Here is a 22330-nt window from a genome sequence, read left to right as displayed (position 1 = left end):
AATCACATCGTGAAGTCAGCAGACGACACAACGGTGGTGGGGCTCATCAGAGACAACAACGACCTGGACTACAGAGAGGAGGTGGAGCAGCTGGTGGGCTGGTGCAGAGAAAACAGCCTGATCCTGAATGAGGAGAAGATGAAGGAGATCATCGTCGACTTCAGGAAAAAACAGCCTCACCACGCTCCACTGATCATCAACAGCTCAGCTGTGGAGGTGGTCAGCACCACCAAATTCCTGGGGGTCCACATCACAGAAGACCTCACCTGGACTATGAACACTACGGCACTGGTCAAGAGGGCACAGAAGCGCTTGTACTTCCTGCGGAGGATGAGGAGAGCCCACCTGCCCCCACCCATCATGAGGACGTTCTACAGGAGCACCATAGAGAGCATTCTGACAAGCTGTCTCTCTGTGTGGTGTGGAGGCTGCACCGCCTCCGATTGGAAGAACGTGAGGAGAGTGGTGAGGACAGCAGAGAGGATCATAGGGGCTCCTCTTCCCTCCATTCAGGACATTTCATCTCAGCGCTGCATGTCCCGTGCCCGTAACATCATCAATGACCCATCACACCCCCACCATGGACTGTTCTCCCTGCTGCCCTCTGGGAAGAGGTTTGCAGCATCCGCTGCAGGTCCACCAGGTTCTGCAACAGCTTTTTCCCTGCTGTCATCAGACTGTTGAACACTAGAACTGTTGAGCTCTAAACTGAACTCTGCATCACACATTCACAGAACTGTACTTTATGACACTACGGACCTCTATCTTGCACTATCTCGCACTACCAACTTTACTGAACTTGTATAAACCCTTTAAATAGAAGTTTAATACATGGTTTAGCATTCCTCTGCACACTCTTGAATACTGTTTTGCCTACTTGCACTATTGCATAATTATCACTGCTGCACTTTATACTTATTTTTAATATATATATATAGTATATATGTATATATATATATTTTCATAGGATATGTTACTTCTATTCAACTGCAATATCACTACTTTGTTGTAAGACGTATGCAACGGAATTTCGTTTTGTATGCACCATGTGCAGACAAGATGACAATAAAGTTTGTCTAAGTCTAAGTCATGTCAGGTCAGCTGTCTGGAGAGAGAGAGAAGTCAGGACCTGCGGGCGGAGCACCACCGTGCCACCGCCGCCATGACGGAACTCAAAAGCAAACTCCATGAGGAGAAGCAGAAAGAGTTAGCCATTACCAGGGAGACATTACTGCGGCAGCATGAAATGGAGCTGATGAGAGTGATCAAAATCAAAGATGGAGAGATCCAGCGACTGAATGCCTTGGTCCTCAGCCTGAGGGACGGCTCCATGGACAAGGTGATCCGCTCTATCCGTGTCTGACTATCCGCACGCCACGTCGGGCTTCGATGCGGCCGCTACCGTATTGTGTAGCTTGTCCCCAGTAAGCGTCGCGGCGCTCCGTTGCGGTCTCAACGGCCCGGTGTGGCGCAATGTCTGCTCAGGTGAGGAGGGGGGGCGCTTTGCTGGCGGAGGTGGAGGAGACGCGGCGGTGTCGGGAGACCGAGCGGTGTCGCCTCCACCAGGAGCGCGGAAGAAGCCCTGGCAGCGGCCCAGCAGGCCTGGCAGTCCCGAGCGGCCGAGCTCCGATCGGCTCATCACCAGCATCGGGAGGAGCTGAGCCGAACCAAGAGAGACTGCGAGAGGGAGATCCGCCGACTGGTAGGACTGATCAGATGCGCGGTGCGTGGCTATGTTCCCAATTTCGTTGTATACCTGCAGTGCAATGACACCTAAGGCATTCTATTCTATTCTATTTCACAAGAAGAAAATGTCCGGTTGCTCGCTTCGCTTTTGTCACAGCAAAGGTGTTCTAGTCGATTCCAGAAAAAAATTGGCCGGTTGCTCTCTTTGTTTTTGTCACAATTCTGGCAAATGAGTTTGCCCGCCTGCCTGAGCGCTCCCCGTTTGTACATCCAGACGGATGAGATCAAGCTGAAAGACAGAGCGGTTAGTGTTTTGGATGAAGCCCTGGGGCCGGCCACGTCCACCGCCTTCAGCTGCAGACTCAGGCTGCCGAGCAGCAGATCGCTGCCCTGAGGGATTCCCAAAGGGCGGGCCTAAACTACCCTGGAAGTGGGGTCAACGCCGCTACTAGCAATCCTCTTCATTGCGTAAGCCACCTCATCACACACTTGCAGTACGCATGACTTAGTTCGTTGCTGGAGGAAGGTAGCACAAAAACAGTTTTGAACTTTGAACGAGTGCTTGTGTGTGTGTGTTGCGGGGCGTTTTCAGTCTCAGGAGGATCGGGACACGCGACGGTTTCATCTGAAAATCGCTGAGCTCAGCGCAGTCATCAGGAAACTGGAGGATCGAAACGCCCTGCTTTCTGAAGAGCGCAATGAACTGGTAATTTATTGACGGCACGCTTGAAGGTTTGCGCTACGTTTGATGCGCGCCATCCAGCGAGGCACCCATTGCGCTTGCTTATTAGTTGAGCGGCGCGGCGAGTCGGTTGCCTGGTAGATGTCTTTTATTGGGAGCCAAAGCCACGATTCCGTTCAAACCGATGCAAAAGGAATGGATACGTTCTGGCCCGCGTGTTGTGCGTCTTTCACATCCCGCACTTCATGCTTGCAGCTAAAGCGACTGAGAGAAACAGAAAGCCAGTTTCTGCCACTCCTGTACAAAAACAAACGCCTGAGCAGGAAGAATGAAGAACTCTCGCTGGTGCTGTGTCGCCTTGAAAACAAAGTGCGCTTTGTCACCCAGGAGAACGAGGAGATGGCAAGCTTGGTAAGTCGACGCGGACAACGGCGGCGTGCCAACAGAGTCCACTGCATTTGTGTTCCACAGAGAAGGCCTAGTTCGCTCAATGACCTGGACCGCGGTTGCGGCCAGCAGGACGGTGAAATGGAGTTCCTTCAAGTTGTGGAGCAGCGGCACATCATCGACGACTTGTCCAAGGTCTTCAGGCAGGCGACTCGGTGCACGTACGGCAGCGCCGCGCTCGCTCGCTGTCGCCAGGAAACCTTTTCCGTCCAAAGCTTGGCCGGCGGCCGCCATCCAAAAAATTGGCCCCTTAAATTCCGACCTTTCAAGCAGGAGCATTGTGCGCACGCGTTTGAACACGCTTTAGACTTGTTTTGCCGTTTTCAGCAGCTCAAAGCTCCCGTTTTGTCAGCGCCTTTGCCACTCGCTGTGCGCTGAAAACGACGGACTTGCCCGGCTGCTCAGCCCGTCAACCATGAGCCGCGAGCGCGACGTCATTGTCCGTAGGCAGCTAGTGGCAAAATGCACCCTGTTAGAGTTGCGCTCGCTCCAACTTATTTTGCAAGAACCACACGGGAGACAAGTAAGTTCTTTTGGACACCTGCAGGTGGAGAGTCCATCCGTTGTACGAATGAAGTCTGACTCTCGGCTCCTGCACGAGCATTTTAATTAAGAGAAACAGGGTGGGTGTAAGAGTGGATTGAATAGAGGAAGCCCTTGACCTCTAGTCAAAACATAGCAAGGGGTGTTTTACGACTTTGTGTAGGAAGGGATAAGCGATAGGGATAAATAAGGGATAAATAATATTATTTATTACAGGTCGCAGTCAAAGTCAAAGCAACACAATGATACGATAAAGATAATCTGGAAAACCCTGACACACCCTGTAGTTGTCACTTTTGGAAAAGACGAGCGTCCCTCCAATCATCGCCGGTGACGTGTTTTTCAGGCTCTGGAGACAGGAGCTCATGTCAGAAATGTCATTGTGAGTCGCGTTTGTTTCTGCGCCGGAGCCGTTCGTTCCCTTTGCATCCAAAGAATCTCAAAGGCGGATTATTTGTGTCGACAGGAGAGAGATTTGCTGCTACGATACCGACGTCGAGAATCTCTGAGGAGGAACAAAGCGTGAGGTCCTGCAAGGTGAGTCTGTTTGTTTGCGGCTGCTTGGTGTTGCGCAAGATGAAATGGCCTTTTTCTCGCTATTGTTCCTCTCGTCGATTCATCGTGAGGTGTCGCTTCAGTTTGTTCAGAGAGATGTTTGCTTCCGCGCCCGCAGGTCATCGAAACATTTTACGGCTACGACGAAGACGTGTTGGTGGACTCGGACGGATCGTCCTTGTCTTTTCACACCGACAGAACCCCCGACACGGAACCCGAAGAGGTAGCCCGCCATTTCTGCCAGCGTATTGGCACCAAACATTCCTCTTCAGCCTGGAATCGGACTCGTCTTTGCGTCGCGGGTGCTTTGTCGCCGGTCTGACTGATTCTGGTACTAGTGCTGTGTTGCATTGGTGTGTGCATGAAGAGGCGGAGCTTCGCTACCGCCAGCTGACGCAAGAATATCAAGCGCTGCAACGAGCCTACGCTCTGCTAGCCCAGACCAGCGAAAGGGGACTACGACGCCGAGAAGGAGATCAAGGTGGCGCCCCTTCCCGCAACCCCCGGCCGGGTCGCAGCCTCCCCGTTCTCACCCAGCCTCGGGTGTTCTCTGGTCTGAAAGGAGGAGGAGGAGCCTCCCTCCTCCTCCTTTCAGACCAGAGAAAAGCTGATGGTAGAAATGGGTCACTATCAAAGCAGAGTAGCAGATCTGGAGTCAGCGCTGAAGCAACAAGGACAGGTAAGCTCATCAATGAGCACACCTTTTTCTCAGACAAAATAGCTACATTCTTCAGTCACTCATCCGTCTGGCATTACTGGACCAACCCCCCCCCCCCCCCCCGAACGTGGCTGGGAAAATGCGGAGAAAAGCAAATGTCATTTTCCAGTCAACCAAAGAATTTGTGGATGAAAATGACACAACATTCCAAAGCTGTCCACGCGTTTGTCTCTTCTAGAATGTCAAGTGGGTGGAGGAGAAGCAGCTGCTGCGTCAGAGCAATCAGCAGTTGGCCGAAAAGGTGACGGAAAGAAAGGCGCTGGGCGGAGTCGCTTGGCGTCACACCTGTCGGGAAGCCCCGCAGATGAGGTCTGACTGTCTTTTCAGGTCAGGCGGATGGAGGCGGAAGAAGCGCGTCTGAAAGAGCACATCCAGGATATCCGAGACCAAAACGAACTGCTTGAGTTCCGCATCCTGGAGCTGGAGGTGGGAAGACTCGCACAAGCGTGTTGAGGCCAGAGATGTGACGGACGGACGGACGGACGGACGGATGCATGCCTCTGCCTTTCAGGAGAGGGAGTGGCGCTCCCCCGTCTTGAAGTTTCTGCAAGTCCGTTTCCCAGACGGCCTCAGCCCTTTGCAGATCTACTGCGAGGCCGAGGGCGTGAGCGTACGTAAGGCGTCCCTCGCAACCCTAACCTTAACCCGAGGTCCCAGAACACCTTACATTGCTCCTTGCGCCTTTCCCCCGGACATCGTCATCAGTGATCTGATGAAGAAGCTGGACATCCTGGGCTATAACGCCGTAAGTGTATGTCGAACTCCTTATGTTCGCACTCCACGAGACTCGGCGGCTCAAATGTGACTTTTGGAAGGCTTTGCGCTGAAAGAAGCTTGTTGACGCTGTGCCTTTGGGCTCTTGCAGAATCTCACCAACGAGGAGCAGGTGGTCGTGATTCACGCCAGGACCCTTCTCACCCTAGCCGAGAAGGTAACGCGCACGTCCACGCACGCTCTCGCATTCTGCTTATGTGACAGCAGCCTTTCCTCAGTGGTTAGAATACATCAAAGTGACCAAGTCAGCACTTCAACAGAAGATGTTGGACATTGAAAGTGAGAAGGTAGACAGACACGCGACATCAGCCAAGGGGAACTCCGGCAATGTGCCCCAACAATTCTGACCTTGAGCTGTGCTAGGATATGTTCTGCAAGCAGAAGGGCTACCTGGATGAAGAGTTGGACTTCAGGAAGTGTTCCATGGACCAGGCTCATAAGGTAAGCCGCCCTCAAATCTCCCGCCGGACCACTGATGGACGAGGATTGCGGCCCAGAGGATCCTGGAGCTGGAGGCCATGTTGTACGAGGCGCTACCGCAGCGGGACTGCCCCGCCACGGACGGCGAAAAAGCCAGCCACGCTGGCGTGAATGACGTGCTGACGGCGGATCAGAGAGAAGAGCTTAGGAGCGCCGTGGACCAATGGAAGCGAGCCCTGATGTGCGAGTTGAGGGAGTGCGACGCTTGCATCCTCCAAGAGAGAATGGATCTGCTGCACAGCGCGCAACAGGTAAGGGCCCAAAGCCAGCCCGGCACTTACTTGCACGCTTACTGGCTTTTGAATGCCACTTTCCATTTGTCCGTCCTAGAGGAACAAAGAGCTGAAAGAATTCATCGAAGCTCAGAAGAGACAAATCAAACAATTGGAGGAGAAGTTTCTGTTTCTCTTTCTATTCTTCTCCTTGGCCTTCATTCTGTGGCCCTAACACCAGCTGGTGAGTGAGCTCCAGCGGCACCGCACTCGACACCTCCGATACACTGCCAGCCGGTCTCAGACGTTGGCAGACGCTCCGATGCCAACGTATACCCCCCGCCACGGTGACAGAGGCACCGCGTCACACCGGCGCTCATCCAATCAGAAGGCAGGAAAAGCAAATTCACATGCAGGGCACTTTTGAACCAGAAGAGAGCGCCACAAAAAACGGTTGTTGCCCCAAACGCGCACTAAAAAGGGTCAGAATAACAAGAGTCCCACTGGCCAGCCGGGGCCACCCGTCCAGCTGTTTCTTCAGGGGGGAAAAAAATTGGAGTCACCGGTGAGTACATTTTGCATTTAGCTCTGCTTTTCTGCTTCTGTCTTCAAGTGTGTGGCATCCTGCGATCAAAGAGTCAGCCAACCCCAAAGCGGTTGACCTCAACGTCCCACCACCATGCCTACCAGAGCAGGTGACGTGATGCTTTGGACATCCTTCCGTCTCAGATGCCCAAAAGTACTCTTTGCCACATCTGCGGCAATACGGTGTCTTTTCAAAGGTGCAAATAAATCCAGCGTGGGCGGAACACGCACGTCTTCGGTTTTTCCCGCTTTGTTTGTGTGACAGCTGTTGTGAAAATTTTATACAAATAAAGTTGTATAGTACAGGTTTGGTCAAGCCGCAACTCCCGAACCGCATGCGGCTCTTTTATGTTCATATCAACATTTGTGTGTGTGTGTGTGTGTGGGGGGGGGGGGGTTGTGCGTGTTGGCTTCACTTGAGTTCAATTTGGTATTTTGGTCAAAAGCGCATGTGGTGAAATTCCACAAAGTAGGATGGGCAAACACATTTCTTTAAACTATGAGTGTCAATTGGGCTCTCGAAATGGCAGGGAAAAGATGCACAGCAAAACGAAAATACGTAGATGAACACAGGACGTTTTAATCAGAGTGGGAAAGTTTCTATTTTTTGTTGAACGTGATGGCAAACCATTCTGCCTGATATGTCAGACCTCAGCGCATTTCAAAGATTCAAATCTTCAGCGCCATGCACTTCAGCTCACTCCATGCTAACATTGATCAGGCGTCGAACCCGCATCATCATGCTTAAGAGGTGGCCATGCTAACCAGTGCGCCATTATGTCAACGCATAATAACTAAGTCTGGTCAAAACAGCGGTTACTATATGACGTCGCTACGTCGTGGTCACGTGACGCAGACAAGACGTCAATGGACGTGGGCAGAGTTAACTTGTTTAAAAGGGAGTAGGCAGAAGAAATATTTAATTTATTTAAATCTATTTTGAGTGCACACCATTATGCCAATGCATAACAACTGTAAATCTACTAAACAAAACAGCGGTTGCTATATGACATCTGCCACGTCGTGGTCACGTGACATACGTGACGTCGATGGGCGTAACTTTCGCCGGAATTCAAATCCGCGGGGAGAGTTAACTTGTTTAAAAGAGAGTGGGCAGAAGAATTATTTAATTTATTTAAATCTATTTGGTGTGTGCGCCATTATGTCAATGCATAACAACTGTAAGTCTACTAAACAAAACAGCGGTTGCTATTTGACGTCTGCCACGTCGTGGTCACGTGACGCGGACGTGACGTCGACGCCTACTTTACATCCCACCGATCACAGGACTCCTCGGCTGCATAACCGTGCCCCCTTCCCAACCAATCGGATTTGCTATACGCGAAAACGACGCCAATGGAAAGAGCTTCCGCCCAAATTTAAATCCGTGGGCGTGGCTCGCAGCAGGAAGTAGGAAAATGGCGGCGATGTTGACAAAGACACAGCGGATGGTAACATACGACTAACAAGAGAAATATTTTTATTTTCTGCTTGCAACTGGACCGTCCAGAGCGTACACGGTAAGTACAACTCATCGTTTTTAAAAAGAAGTACTTTTGTTGCCCTGAAAAGCGAGTGAGCGTGGCGTTTGTGGGGGACGTCGAATTTCGACGATTCTTTCTGGTCAACGGTTGTAAATGATTGTGTTGATTAAAAAAGAAAACTTGATGTAACTCTACTTTTAACTGCCGTTTCAGATAGATTTGGAATTGCATCACATCCAATTTTGCCTAGAGCGTACACGGTAAGTAACACTCGTTGTGTTTAAGGAGATTTACGTTTGTAATAGCAGAAGTGTAGCCGCGTTGCGTTGTACGTGTGAATGTTGGTCCGGGCGAAATGTTAATGTTTAATTTCATTCCTTTAGGTTCCACGGTGTTTGTTGGCTGCAAGTTTTCCACTGCAAGAAGAGGCTCATATCATTGACCAGGAGCGAGCTACAATGGTGAGTAGCCATAACATTTATGTTAAACACTTCCTATTTCATGTCTAACAGTACTTGATTTAACAAATAACCATAAATAAATACAGTGTGGGCACTGAAGTTAACATATGTGATTATACTGCCTAATCTGTCACCGAGTAGATTGTTGCAAAGTAATATAAGATCCAAAGTTGTAATTCAGAATAGTTTTCAAAAGAAGGCCATTAGAATTATATACAAGTCTGATTACCCTGAACAAGCTATTAATTAAATCACAAATTCTTCAATTCAAAGATTTGGTAGATTATCAGACAAATAATGTCTAACAGTAATTGATTTAACACATCACGATAAGTAGATTGAGTGTGGGCACTCTCAAGTTAACATATGTGATTATACTGCCTAATCTGTTACAGAGTATGTTGTTGCCAAGTAATGTAGAATAGATCCAAAGTAGTAATCCAGAATAGTTTTGAAGAGGCCATTAGAATGATAAACAAATCTGATTACCTTGAACATAATAACAAGCTAAGTGTTTAATATGTCCTATGAAGTCAAAATTGGGCACCATCATGTGGTGAAATTTGGAATTGCATCACATCCAATTTTGCCTGGGAACAAACAGATTACATAAATCTTAGTTTTGAATAAGCCACTCCTTCTCAAACAAGTAAACTCTGCCCATTTTGCGCAGTAGATGTTCTGTTAATATCTAGTATTTATACAAAGTCATAATTTAAATTGCTTTCAACCTTCATTCATCGGTTCAACCAACATTACTCGCTCTTATTACCAACTTGTATTGATTTAACTAAGCGTTTAATACTTCCTATCAGGTCTCAAATCGAGATTTGGCAAAATACAATTTCAGCAAATCCAATTTTGCCAGGGAACAAAAATAGATTAAATAAACTAAATAAGTCCTCTTCCCATTAAATAAATCAGAAAAGTCTGTCTTGTAACCAGTCCTCTTCAAACAAGTAAAGTCTGCCCATTTTGTGCCGTAGATTTTGTGTCTATGCCTAGTATTTAAACAAAATCATAATTTAAACGACTTCTTTCCTTCATTCACTTTGGAAATTTGGAATTGCAGCAAATCGAATTTTGGCAGGGAACAAAAATAGATCAATTAAACTAAATAAGTCTTCTTCCCATTAAATAAATTAAAAAAGTCTGTCTTGTAACCAGTCCTTTTCAAACAAGTAAAGTCTGCCCATTTTGTGCCGTCGATTTTGTGTTAATGCCTAGTATTTATACAAAATCATAATTTAAAGGACTTCATTCCTTCATTCACTTTGGAAATTTGGAATTGCAGCACATCAAATTTTGCCTGGGAAGAAAAGTAGATTAAATAAATTTAATAAGTCTTACTACTTCCCATTAAATAAATTAAATACGTCTTACTTGTTCCCACTCCTTTTCAAAACAGTAGTTTAAAACGAGGGCCCTTCACTCAATCTTTAACCTCAACCCCGCACGTTGTGTTGTATCTGTGAATGTTGGTTGTGGCCAAATGATAGTTTTCTTTCATTCGTTTAGGTTCCAAGAAAACTTGATGTAACTCTACTTTTAACTGCCGTTTCAGATAAGCGGGTATTACGTCGCAGTCAAATGCCGCGGATATGACGTAATTGCCCGAACCTCCGCCAAAATTCAAATCTGTTGGCGCGATGGCCGTGAGCCACTGAGCAGCGACGATTATCAACAGAAATATCTTTATTTTCTGCTTGCAACTGGACCGTCTAGAGCGTACACGGTAAGTAACACTCATTGTGTTTAAGGAGATTTACGTTTGTAATAGCAGAAGTGTAGCCGCGTTGCGTTGTACGTGTGAAAATTGGTCGAGGCGAAATGTTAATGTTTAATTTCATTCCTTTAGGTTCCACGGTGTTTGTTGGCTGCAAGTTTTCCACTGCAAGAAGAGGCTCGTATCATTGACCAGGAGCGAGCTACAATGGTGAGTAGCCATAACATTTATGTTAAACACTTCCTATTTCATGTCTAACAGTACTTGATTTAACAAATAACCATAAATAAATACAGTGTGGGCACTGAAGTTAACATATGTGATTATACTGCCTAATCTGTCACCGAGTAGATTGTTGCAAAGTAATATAAGATCCAAAGTTGTAATTCAGAATAGTTTTCAAAAGAAGGCCATTAGAATTATATACAAGTCTGATTACCCTGAACAAGCTATTAATTAAATCACAAATTCTTCAATTCAAAGATTTGGTAGATTATCAGACAAATAATGTCTAACAGTAATTGATTTAACACATCACGATAAGTAGATTGAGTGTGGGCACTCTCAAGTTAACATATGTGATTATACTGCCTAATCTGTTACAGAGTATGTTGTTGCCAAGTAATGTAGAATAGATCCAAAGTAGTAATCCAGAATAGTTTTGAAGAGGCCATTAGAATGATAAACAAATCTGATTACCTTGAACATAATAACAAGCTAAGTGTTTAATATGTCCTATGAAGTCAAAATTGGGCACCATCATGTGGTGAAATTTGGAATTGCATCACATCCAATTTTGCCTGGGAACAAACAGATTACATAAATCTTAGTTTTGAATAAGCCACTCCTTCTCAAACAAGTAAACTCTGCCCATTTTGCGCAGTAGATGTTCTGTTAATATCTAGTATTTATACAAAGTCATAATTTAAATTGCTTTCAACCTTCATTCATCGGTTCAACCAACATTACTCGCTCTTATTACCAACTTGTATTGATTTAACTAAGCGTTTAATACTTCCTATCAGGTCTCAAATCGAGATTTGGCAAAATACAATTTCAGCAAATCCAATTTTGCCAGGGAACAAAAATAGATTAAATAAACTAAATAAGTCCTCTTCCCATTAAATAAATCAGAAAAGTCTGTCTTGTAACCAGTCCTCTTCAAACAAGTAAAGTCTGCCCATTTTGTGCCGTAGATTTTGTGTCTATGCCTAGTATTTAAACAAAATCATAATTTAAACGACTTCTTTCCTTCATTCACTTTGGAAATTTGGAATTGCAGCAAATCGAATTTTGGCAGGGAACAAAAATAGATCAATTAAACTAAATAAGTCTTCTTCCCATTAAATAAATTAAAAAAGTCTGTCTTGTAACCAGTCCTTTTCAAACAAGTAAAGTCTGCCCATTTTGTGCCGTCGATTTTGTGTTAATGCCTAGTATTTATACAAAATCATAATTTAAAGGACTTCATTCCTTCATTCACTTTGGAAATTTGGAATTGCAGCACATCAAATTTTGCCTGGGAAGAAAAGTAGATTAAATAAATTTAATAAGTCTTACTACTTCCCATTAAATAAATTAAATACGTCTTACTTGTTCCCACTCCTTTTCAAAACCGTAGTTTAAAACGAGGGCCCTTCACTCAATCTTTAACCCCAACCCCGCACGTTGTGTTGTATCTGTGAATGTTGGTTGTGGCCAAATGATAGTTTTCTTTCATTCGTTTAGGTTCCAAGAAAACTTGATGTAACTCTACTTTTAACTGCCGTTTCAGATAAGCGGGTATTACGTCGCAGTCATGTGCCGTGGATATGACGTAATTGCCCGAACCTCCGCCAAAATTCAAATCTGTTGGCGCGATGGCCGTGAGCCACTGAGCAGCGACGATTATCAACAGAAATATCTTTATTTTCTGCTTGCAACTGGACCGTCTAGAGCGTACACGGTAAGTAACACTCATTGTGTTTAAGGAGATTTACGTTTGTAATAGCAGAAGTGTAGCCGCGTTGCGTTGTACGTGTGAAAATTGGTCGAGGCGAAATGTTAATGTTTAATTTCATTCCTTTAGGTTCCACGGTGTTTGTTGGCTGCAAGTTTTCCACTGCAAGAAGAGGCTCGTATCATTGACCAGGAGCGAGCTACAATGGTGAGTAGCCATAACATTTATGTTAAACACTTCCTATTTCATGTCTAACAGTACTTGATTTAACAAATAACCATAAATAAATACAGTGTGGGCACTGAAGTTAACATATGTGATTATACTGCCTAATCTGTCACGGAGTAGATTGTTGCAAAGTAATATAAGATCCAAAGTTGTAATTCAGAATAGTTTTCAAAAGAAGGCCATTAGAATTATATACAAGTCTGATTACCCTGAACAAGCTATTAATTAAATCACAAATTCTTCAATTCAAAGATTTGGTAGATTATCAGACAAATAATGTCTAACAGTAATTGATTTAACACATCACGATAAGTAGATTGAGTGTGGGCACTCTCAAGTTAACATATGTGATAATACTGCCTAATCTGTTACAGAGTATGTTGTTGCCAAGTAATGTAGAATAGATCCAAAGTAGTAATCCAGAATAGTTTTGAAGAGGCCATTAGAATGATAAACAAATCTGATTACCTTGAACATAATAACAAGCTAAGTGTTTAATATGTCCTATGAAGTCAAAATTGGGCACCATCATGTGGTGAAATTTGGATTTGCATCACATCCAATTTTGCCTGGGAACAAACAGATTACATAAATCTTAGTTTTGAATAAGCCACTCCTTCTCAAACAAGTAAACTCTGCCCATTTTGCGCAGTAGATGTTCTGTTAATATCTAGTATTTATACAAAGTCATAATTTAAATTGCTTTCAACCTTCATTCATCGGTTCAACCAACATTACTCGCTCTTATTACCAACTTGTATTGATTTAACTAAGCGTTTAATACTTCCTATCAGGTCTCAAATCGAGATTTGGCAAAATACAATTTCAGCAAATCCAATTTTGCCAGGGAACAAAAATAGATTAAATAAACTAAATAAGTCCTCTTCCCATTAAATAAATCAGAAAAGTCTGTCTTGTAACCAGTCCTCTTCAAACAAGTAAAGTCTGCCCATTTTGTGCCGTAGATTTTGTGTCTATGCCTAGTATTTAAACAAAATCATAATTTAAACGACTTCTTTCCTTCATTCACTTTGGAAATTTGGAATTGCAGCAAATCGAATTTTGGCAGGGAACAAAAATAGATCAATTAAACTAAATAAGTCTTCTTCCCATTAAATAAATTAAAAAAGTCTGTCTTGTAACCAGTCCTTTTCAAACAAGTAAAGTCTGCCCATTTTGTGCCGTCGATTTTGTGTTAATGCCTAGTATTTATACAAAATCATAATTTAAAGGACTTCATTCCTTCATTCACTTTGGAAATTTGGAATTGCAGCACATCAAATTTTGCCTGGGAAGAAAAGTAGATTAAATAAATTTAATAAGTCTTACTACTTCCCATTAAATAAATTAAATACGTCTTACTTGTTCCCACTCCTTTTCAAAACAGTAGTTTAAAACGAGGGCCCTTCACTCAATCTTTAACCCCAACCCCGCACGTTGTGTTGTATCTGTGAATGTTGGTTGTGGCCAAATGATAGTTTTCTTTCATTCGTTTAGGTTCCAAGAAAACTTGATGTAACTCTACTTTTAACTGCCGTTTCAGATAAGCGGGTATTACGTCGCAGTCATGTGCCGTGGATATGACGTAATTGCCCGAACCTCCGCCAAAATTCAAATCTGTTGGCGCGATGGCCGTGAGCCACTGAGCAGCGACGATTATCAACAGAAATATCTTTATTTTCTGCTTGCAACTGGACCGTCTAGAGCGTACACGGTAAGTAACACTCATTGTGTTTAAGGAGATTTACGTTTGTAATAGCAGAAGTGTAGCCGCGTTGCGTTGTACGTGTGAAAATTGGTCGAGGCGAAATGTTAATGTTTAATTTCATTCCTTTAGGTTCCACGGTGTTTGTTGGCTGCAAGTTTTCCACTGCAAGAAGAGGCTCGTATCATTGACCAGGAGCGAGCTACAATGGTGAGTAGCCATAACATTTATGTTAAACACTTCCTATTTCATGTCTAACAGTACTTGATTTAACAAATAACCATAAATAAATACAGTGTGGGCACTGAAGTTAACATATGTGATTATACTGCCTAATCTGTCACGGAGTAGATTGTTGCAAAGTAATATAAGATCCAAAGTTGTAATTCAGAATAGTTTTCAAAAGAAGGCCATTAGAATTATATACAAGTCTGATTACCCTGAACAAGCTATTAATTAAATCACAAATTCTTCAATTCAAAGATTTGGTAGATTATCAGACAAATAATGTCTAACAGTAATTGATTTAACACATCACGATAAGTAGATTGAGTGTGGGCACTCTCAAATTAACATATGTGATTATACTGCCTAATCTGTTACAGAGTATGTTGTTGCCAAGTAATGTAGAATAGATCCAAAGTAGTAATCCAGAATAGTTTTGAAGAGGCCATTAGAATGATAAACAAATCTGATTACCTTGAACATAATAACAAGCTAAGTGTTTAATATGTCCTATGAAGTCAAAATTGGGCACCATCATGTGGTGAAATTTGGAATTGCATCACATCCAATTTTGCCTGGGAACAAACAGATTACATAAATCTTAGTTTTGAATAAGCCACTCCTTCTCAAACAAGTAAACTCTGCCCATTTTGCGCAGTAGATGTTCTGTTAATATCTAGTATTTATACAAAGTCATAATTTAAATTGCTTTCAACCTTCATTCATCGGTTCAACCAACATTACTCGCTCTTATTACCAACTTGTATTGATTTAACTAAGCGTTTAATACTTCCTATCAGGTCTCAAATCGAGATTTGGCAAAATACAATTTCAGCAAATCCAATTTTGCCAGGGAACAAAAATAGATTAAATAAACTAAATAAGTCCTCTTCCCATTAAATAAATCAGAAAAGTCTGTCTTGTAACCAGTCCTCTTCAAACAAGTAAAGTCTGCCCATTTTGTGCCGTAGATTTTGTGTCTATGCCTAGTATTTAAACAAAATCATAATTTAAACGACTTCTTTCCTTCATTCACTTTGGAAATTTGGAATTGCAGCAAATCGAATTTTGGCAGGGAACAAAAATAGATCAATTAAACTAAATAAGTCTTCTTCCCATTAAATAAATTAAAAAAGTCTGTCTTGTAACCAGTCCTTTTCAAACAAGTAAAGTCTGCCCATTTTGTGCCGTCGATTTTGTGTTAATGCCTAGTATTTATACAAAATCATAATTTAAAGGACTTCATTCCTTCATTCACTTTGGAAATTTGGAATTGCAGCACATCAAATTTTGCCTGGGAAGAAAAGTAGATTAAATAAATTTAATAAGTCTTACTACTTCCCATTAAATAAATTAAATACGTCTTACTTGTTCCCACTCCTTTTCAAAACAGTAGTTTAAAACGAGGTCCCTTCACTCAACCTTTAACCCTATTTATTCACCTTCTAGGCTAAGTGTTAAAGGCTAAGTGTTAAAGGCTAAGTGTTAAAGGCTAAGTGTTAGAGGCTAAGTGCCAGAGGCTAGGCGCCAGAGGCGAGTTTTTGTGGGCTGAAGTTTTAGTGGGGTTAGTGTGAATACAATCCAAAAGAATACAACAGAATACAATACAATAGAATATAATACATAGATTAAATTCAATAGCTCTTACTACTTCCCATTAAATAAATTAAATACGTCTTACTTGTTCCCAATCCTTTTCAAAAAAGTAGTTTAAAACGAGGGCCCTTCACTCAACCTTTAACCTCAACTGTCAGAAGGATGAAAATACAAAGTACAACGCTTGGACGTGGGCGAAGACGTCACCGGTGAGTCCTTCCTTCCTATTTATTTACCTTCTAGATGCTAGAGGCTAAGTGTTAGAGGCTAAGTGTTAGAGGCTAAGTGTTAAACACAATACGAACAACACAACGATACTGCACTGAACAACACGATACCGCACTGAGAAACACGATACCGCACTGAACAACACGATACCGCACTGAACAACACCATGCCGCACTGAACACCATGCCACACTGAACAACACCATCCCGCACTGAACAACACCATGCCGCACTAAACAACACCATGCCGCACTGAACAACACCATGCCTCACTGAACGACACCATGCCGCACTGAAAGACACCATGCCGCACTGAACGACACCATGCCGCACTGAAAGACACCATCCCGCACTGAACACCATGCCGCACTGAACAACACCATCCTGCACTGAACAACACCATCCCGCACTGAACAACACCATGCCGCACTGAACAACATTATGCCGCACTGAACATTATGCCGCACTGAACAACACCATGCCGCACTGAACAACACCATGCCGCACTGAACAACATTATGCCGCACTGAACAACACCATGCCGCACTGAACAACACCATGCCGCACTGAACAACACCATGCCGCACTGAACAACATTATGCCGCACTGAACAACACCATGCCGCACTGAACAACACCATCCTGCACTGAACAACACCATTCCGCATTGAACACCATGCCGCACTGAACAACACCATCCCGCACTGAACAACACCATCCCGCACTGAACAACACCATGCCGCACTGAACAACATTATGCCGCACTGAACAACATTATGCCGCACTGAACAACACCATGCCGCACTGAACAACACCATGCCGCACTGAACAACACCATGCCGCACTGAACAACACCATGCCGCAATGAACAACACCATCCCGCACTGAACAACACCATGCCGCACTGAGCAACACCATGCCGCACTGAACAACACCATCCTGCACTGAACAACACCATGCCGCACTGAACAACACCATTCCGCACTGAACAACACCATGCCGCACTGAACAACATTACGCTGCACTGAACAACACCATGCCGCACTGAACAACACCATGCCGCACTGAACAACACCATGCCGCATTGAACAACACCATGCCGCATTGAACAACACCATGCCGCACTGAACAACACCATCCTGCACTGAACAACACCATGCCGCATTGAACAACACCATGCCGCACTGAACAACACCATCCTGCACTGAACAACACCATCCCGCACTGAACAACACCATCCCGCATTGAACAACACCATCCTGCACTGAACAACACCATGCCGCACTGAACAACACCATGCCGCACTGAACAACACCATTCCGCACTGAACAACACCATGCCGCACTGAACAACACCATCCTGCACTGAACAACACCATCCCGCACTGAACAACACCATGCCGCACTGAACAACACCATCCTGCACTGAACAACACCATCCTGCACTGAACAACACCATGCCGCACTGAACAACACCATGCCGCACTGAACAACACCATGCCGCACTGAACAACACCATGCCGCACTGAACAACATTATGCCGCACTGAACAACATTATGTCGCACTGAACAACACCATGCCGCACTGAACAACACCATGCCGCACTGAACAACATTATGCCGCACTGAAAAACACCATGCCGCACTGAACAACACCATCCCGCACTGAACAACACCATGCCGCATTGAACAACACCATGCCGCACTGAACAACACCATGCTGCACTGAACAACATTATGCTGCACTGAACAACACGATCCTGCATTGAACAACACCATGCCGCACTGAACAACACCATCCTGCACTGAACAACACCATCCTGCACTGAACAACACCACCCCGCACTGAACAACACGATCCCGCATTGAACACCATCCCGCACTGAACAACACCATGCCGCACTGAACAACACCATGCCGCACTGAACAACACCATTCCGCACTGAACAACACCATGCCGCACTGAACAACACCATGCCGCACTGAACAACACCATGCCGCATTAAACAACACCATGCCGCATTAAACAACACCATGCCGCACTGAACAACACCATGCCGCACTGAACAACACCATGCCGCACTGAACAACACCATGCCGCACTGAACAACATTATGCCGCACTGAACAACATTATGCCGCACTGAACAACATTATGCCGCACTAAACAACATTATGCCGCACTGAACAACACCATGCCGCACTGAACAACATTATGCCGCACTGAACAACATTATGCCGCATTGAACAACACCATCCCGCAGTGAACAACACCATGCCGCAGTGAACAACACCATGCCGCACTGAACAACACCATGCTGCACTGAACAACATTATGCTGCACTGAACAACACGATCCTGCATTGAACAACACCATGCCGCACTGAACAACACCATCCTGCACTGAACAACACCATGCCGCACTGAACAACACCATGCCGCACTGAACAACATTATGCCGCACTGAAAAACACCATGCCGCACTGAACAACACCATCCCGCACTGAACAACACCATGCCCCATTGAACAACACCATGCCGCACTGAACAACACCATGCTGCACTGAACAACATTATGCTGCACTGAACAACACGATCCTGCATTGAACAACACCATGCCGCACTGAACAACACCATCCTGCACTGAACAACACCATCCTGCACTGAACAACACCACCCCGCACTGAACAACACGATCCCGCATTGAACAACACCATCCCGCACTGAACAACACCATGCCGCACTGAACAACACCATGCCGCACTGAACAACACCATGCCGCACTGAACAACACCATGCCGCACTGAACAACACCATGCCGTACTGAACAACATTATGCCGCACTGAACAACACCATGCCGCACTGAACAACACCATCCCGCACTGAACAACACCATGCCGCATTGAACAACACCATGCCGCACTGAACAACACCATCCTGCACTGAACAACACCATCCCGCACTAAACAACACCATGCCGCACTGAACAACATTATGGCGCACTGGACAACATTATGCCGCACTGAACAACACCATGCCGCACTGAACAACACCATGCCGCACTGAACAACACCATGCCGCACTGAACAACATTATGCCGCACTGAACAACACCATGCCGCACTGAACAACACCATGCCGCACTGAACAACACGATCCCGCATTGAACAACACCATCCTGCACTGAACAACACCATGCCGCACTGAACAACACCATGCCGCACTGAACAACACCATGCCGCACTGAACAACACCATGCCGCACTGAACAACACCATCCTGCACTGAACAACACCATCCCGCACTGAACAACACCATGCCGCATTGAACAACACCATGCCGCACTGAACAACACCATCCTGCACTGAACAACACCATGCCGCACTGAACAACACCATGCCGCACTGAACAACACCATGCCGCACTGAACAACATTATGCCGCACTGAACAACATTATGCCGCACTAAACAACATTATGTCGCACTGAACAACACCATGCCGCACTGAACAACACCATGCTGCACTGAACAACATTATGCCGCACTGAACAACACGATCCCGCATTGAACAACACCATCCCGCAGTGAACAACACCATGCCGCATTGAACAACACCATGCCGCACTGAACAACACCATGCTGCACTGAACAACATTATGCTGCACTGAACAACACGATCCTGCATTGAACAACACCATGCCGCACTGAACAACACCATCCTGCACTGAACAACACCTTTCCACACTGAACAACACCATGCCGCACTGAACAACATTATGCCGCACTGAACAACACCATGCCGCACTGAACAACACCATGCCGCACTGAACAACACCATGCCGCACTGAACAACACCATGCCGCAATGAACAACACCATCCCGCACTGAACAACACCATGCCGCATTGAACAACACCATGCCGCACTGAACAACACCATCCCGCACTGAACAACACCACCCCGCACTGAACAACACGATCCCGCATTGAACAACACCATCCCGGACTGAACAACACCATGCCGCACTGAACAACACCATTCCGCACTGAACAACACCATGCCGCACTGAACAACACCATGCCGCACTGAACAACACCATGCCGCACTGAACAACACCATGCCGCACTGAACAACACCATGCCGCACTGAACAACACCATGCCGCACTGAACAACACCATCCCGCACTGAACAACACCATGCCGCATTGAACAACACCATGCCGCACTGAACAACACCATCCTGCACTGAACAACACCATCCCGCACTGAACAACACCATGCCGCACTGAACAACATTATGGCGCACTGAACAACATTATGCCGCACTGAACAACACCATGCCGCACTGAACAACACCATGCCGCACTGAACAACACCATGCCGCACTGAACAACATTATGCCGCACTGAACAACATTATGCCGCACTGAACAACACCATGCCGCACTGAACAACACCATGCCGCACTGAACAACACCATGCCGCACTGAACAACACGACGTCGCACTGAACAACACGACGCCGCACAGAACAACACGACGCCGCACAGAATAACACAATACCGCACAGAACAACACAATACCGCACAAACAGTTTTAGATAATATTACGTCGCAGTCATGTGACGCGGACATGACGTCAATAGGCGGAACTCACGGCAAAATTATAATCCGTGGGCGTGGCTTGCAACAGGAAGTAGGAAAGCGGCAGTTCTGGCAAACAAGACACAGCTGTTAGTAACACGATGACTAACAAGGCAAATATTTTTGTTTTCAGCTTGCAACTTGACCGTCTAGAGCGTACAAGGTAATTACAACTGTTTTTTTTTAGCCCTGAAAAGCGAGGGAGTGTGGCGTTTGGGAGGAATGTCGAACTCGGCGTCTGCTTCCAGCCACAGACGCCAAATTTCGACGATTATTTCGACTGGTCAACGGTTGTAAATTATTGCGTTGACTAAAAACTTTATTTAACTCTACTCTTAACTTTGCCGTTTCAGATATGCGGGTATTACACCGCGGAAATGACGTCAATAGGCTGAACTCTCGCCAAAATTCAAATCTGTGGGCGCAATGGCCTTGAGCGAGACACCGGATACAAACACGACGATTATCAACAGAAATATCTTTATTTTCCGCTTGCAAGTGGACCGTCTAGAGCGTACACGGTAAGTACAACTCATTGTGTTTAAAAAGATTTACGTTTGTGTAGTTTGCGTTGCGTTGTATCTGTGAATGTTGGTTGAGGCTAAATGTTAATGTTTAATTTCATTCCTTTAGGTTCCACGGTGTTTGTTGGCTGTATGTTTTCCACTGCAAGAAGAGGCTCGTATCATTGACCAGCAGGAGCTACAATGGTGAGTACCCCTTTCGTCTTCCATTTATGTTAAACACTTCCTATTTCATGTCTAACAGTACTCGATTTAACAAATAACCATAAATAAATACAGTGTGGGCAGTCACGTTAACATATGTGATTATCCTGCCTAATATGTTTATCACAAATATGTCACTAATCACTAATATGTTTATTTGTTTATCACAACACCTTTGGACCTTCAGCAATCGATTATTTCCCTTCATCTACATAGAGACAGAACGATGGTGTCTTAAACATCTCATTCATTTCACCAAATAACTTCACGCAGGTGGATAACGGCCGTCTCGGTCACGCTATGTTGCGTGATGCAGTTTTGAAGAACCAAATGCATTTATTCAATGAATAAGTCAAGCTAGTTCTATGTTTATGATGTTGTAAGTTACGGTACCGATTGAAGTTGAGTTCGAAGCCAGTGGAAAACAGCGCTGCGTTTGTGCTCTCCAGGTACAAATGTTGTGATCTCTGACTGACGACCGGGCGAGACTCGAGTAAGAGATGTCCAAACGAGCTCCGGCAGGGCGGGCCAAGGCGGAGCGAACGGACGCCCTTCAGGCCGCCAATGACGAGCTGAGAACCAAACTGATGGACGTCCAGTTAGAACTTCAGCAGGAGAAGAACAAGGTGAAAACCTCAACAGACAGACACTGCCTGCCTCCCTGCCTGCCTCCCTGCCTGCCTCCCTCCCTCC

General features: G+C 45.2%; 2 protein-coding genes across 7 annotated transcripts; both read left to right on the top strand.

Annotated features, from left to right (window-relative positions):
- Positions 1-3096: 3096 nt before the first annotated feature.
- On the top strand, positions 3097-5498 carry LOC148378894 (janus kinase and microtubule-interacting protein 3-like). Of its 4 annotated transcripts, none has more exons than XM_088367662.1 (7): positions 3097-3895; positions 4032-4136; positions 4283-4394; positions 4531-4592; positions 4810-4872; positions 4959-5057; positions 5143-5498. In XM_088367662.1, exons 4-7 carry the CDS (start codon positions 4533-4535, stop codon positions 5434-5436), a joined length of 516 nt encoding a protein of 171 aa, XP_088223788.1. In that variant the 5' UTR covers positions 3097-3895; positions 4032-4136; positions 4283-4394; positions 4531-4532; the 3' UTR covers positions 5437-5498. The 4 variants fall into 4 exon arrangements, 3 of the variants coding, with proteins under 3 accessions (XP_088223788.1, XP_088223787.1, XP_088223786.1); XM_088367661.1 differs by having other exon boundaries at positions 4509-4592; XM_088367660.1 differs by having other exon boundaries at positions 4476-4592.
- Positions 5499-5545: 47 nt separating this feature from the next.
- Positions 5546-6992, top strand: LOC148378893 (janus kinase and microtubule-interacting protein 3-like). Of its 3 annotated transcripts, XM_088367683.1 has the most exons (4): positions 5546-5692; positions 5769-6136; positions 6216-6341; positions 6711-6992. In XM_088367683.1, exons 2-3 carry the CDS (start codon positions 5924-5926, stop codon positions 6330-6332), a joined length of 330 nt encoding a protein of 109 aa, XP_088223809.1. In that variant the 5' UTR covers positions 5546-5692; positions 5769-5923; the 3' UTR covers positions 6333-6341; positions 6711-6992. The 3 variants fall into 3 exon arrangements, with proteins under 3 accessions (XP_088223809.1, XP_088223807.1, XP_088223808.1); XM_088367681.1 differs by having other exon boundaries at positions 6216-6992; XM_088367682.1 differs by having other exon boundaries at positions 5546-6136; positions 6216-6992.
- The last annotated feature ends 15338 nt before the right edge of the window (positions 6993-22330 follow it).

This window comes from Syngnathus floridae, unplaced genomic scaffold (genome assembly GCF_059516105.1).
Source record: "Syngnathus floridae isolate MCC-2025c unplaced genomic scaffold, RoL_Sflo_1.0 HiC_scaffold_24, whole genome shotgun sequence".
In the NCBI taxonomy this organism is placed as follows: domain Eukaryota; kingdom Metazoa; phylum Chordata; class Actinopteri; order Syngnathiformes; family Syngnathidae; genus Syngnathus; species Syngnathus floridae.
The sequence above is the reverse complement of the archived record's forward strand: the minus strand, read 5'-3'. Positions and strand labels throughout refer to the sequence as shown.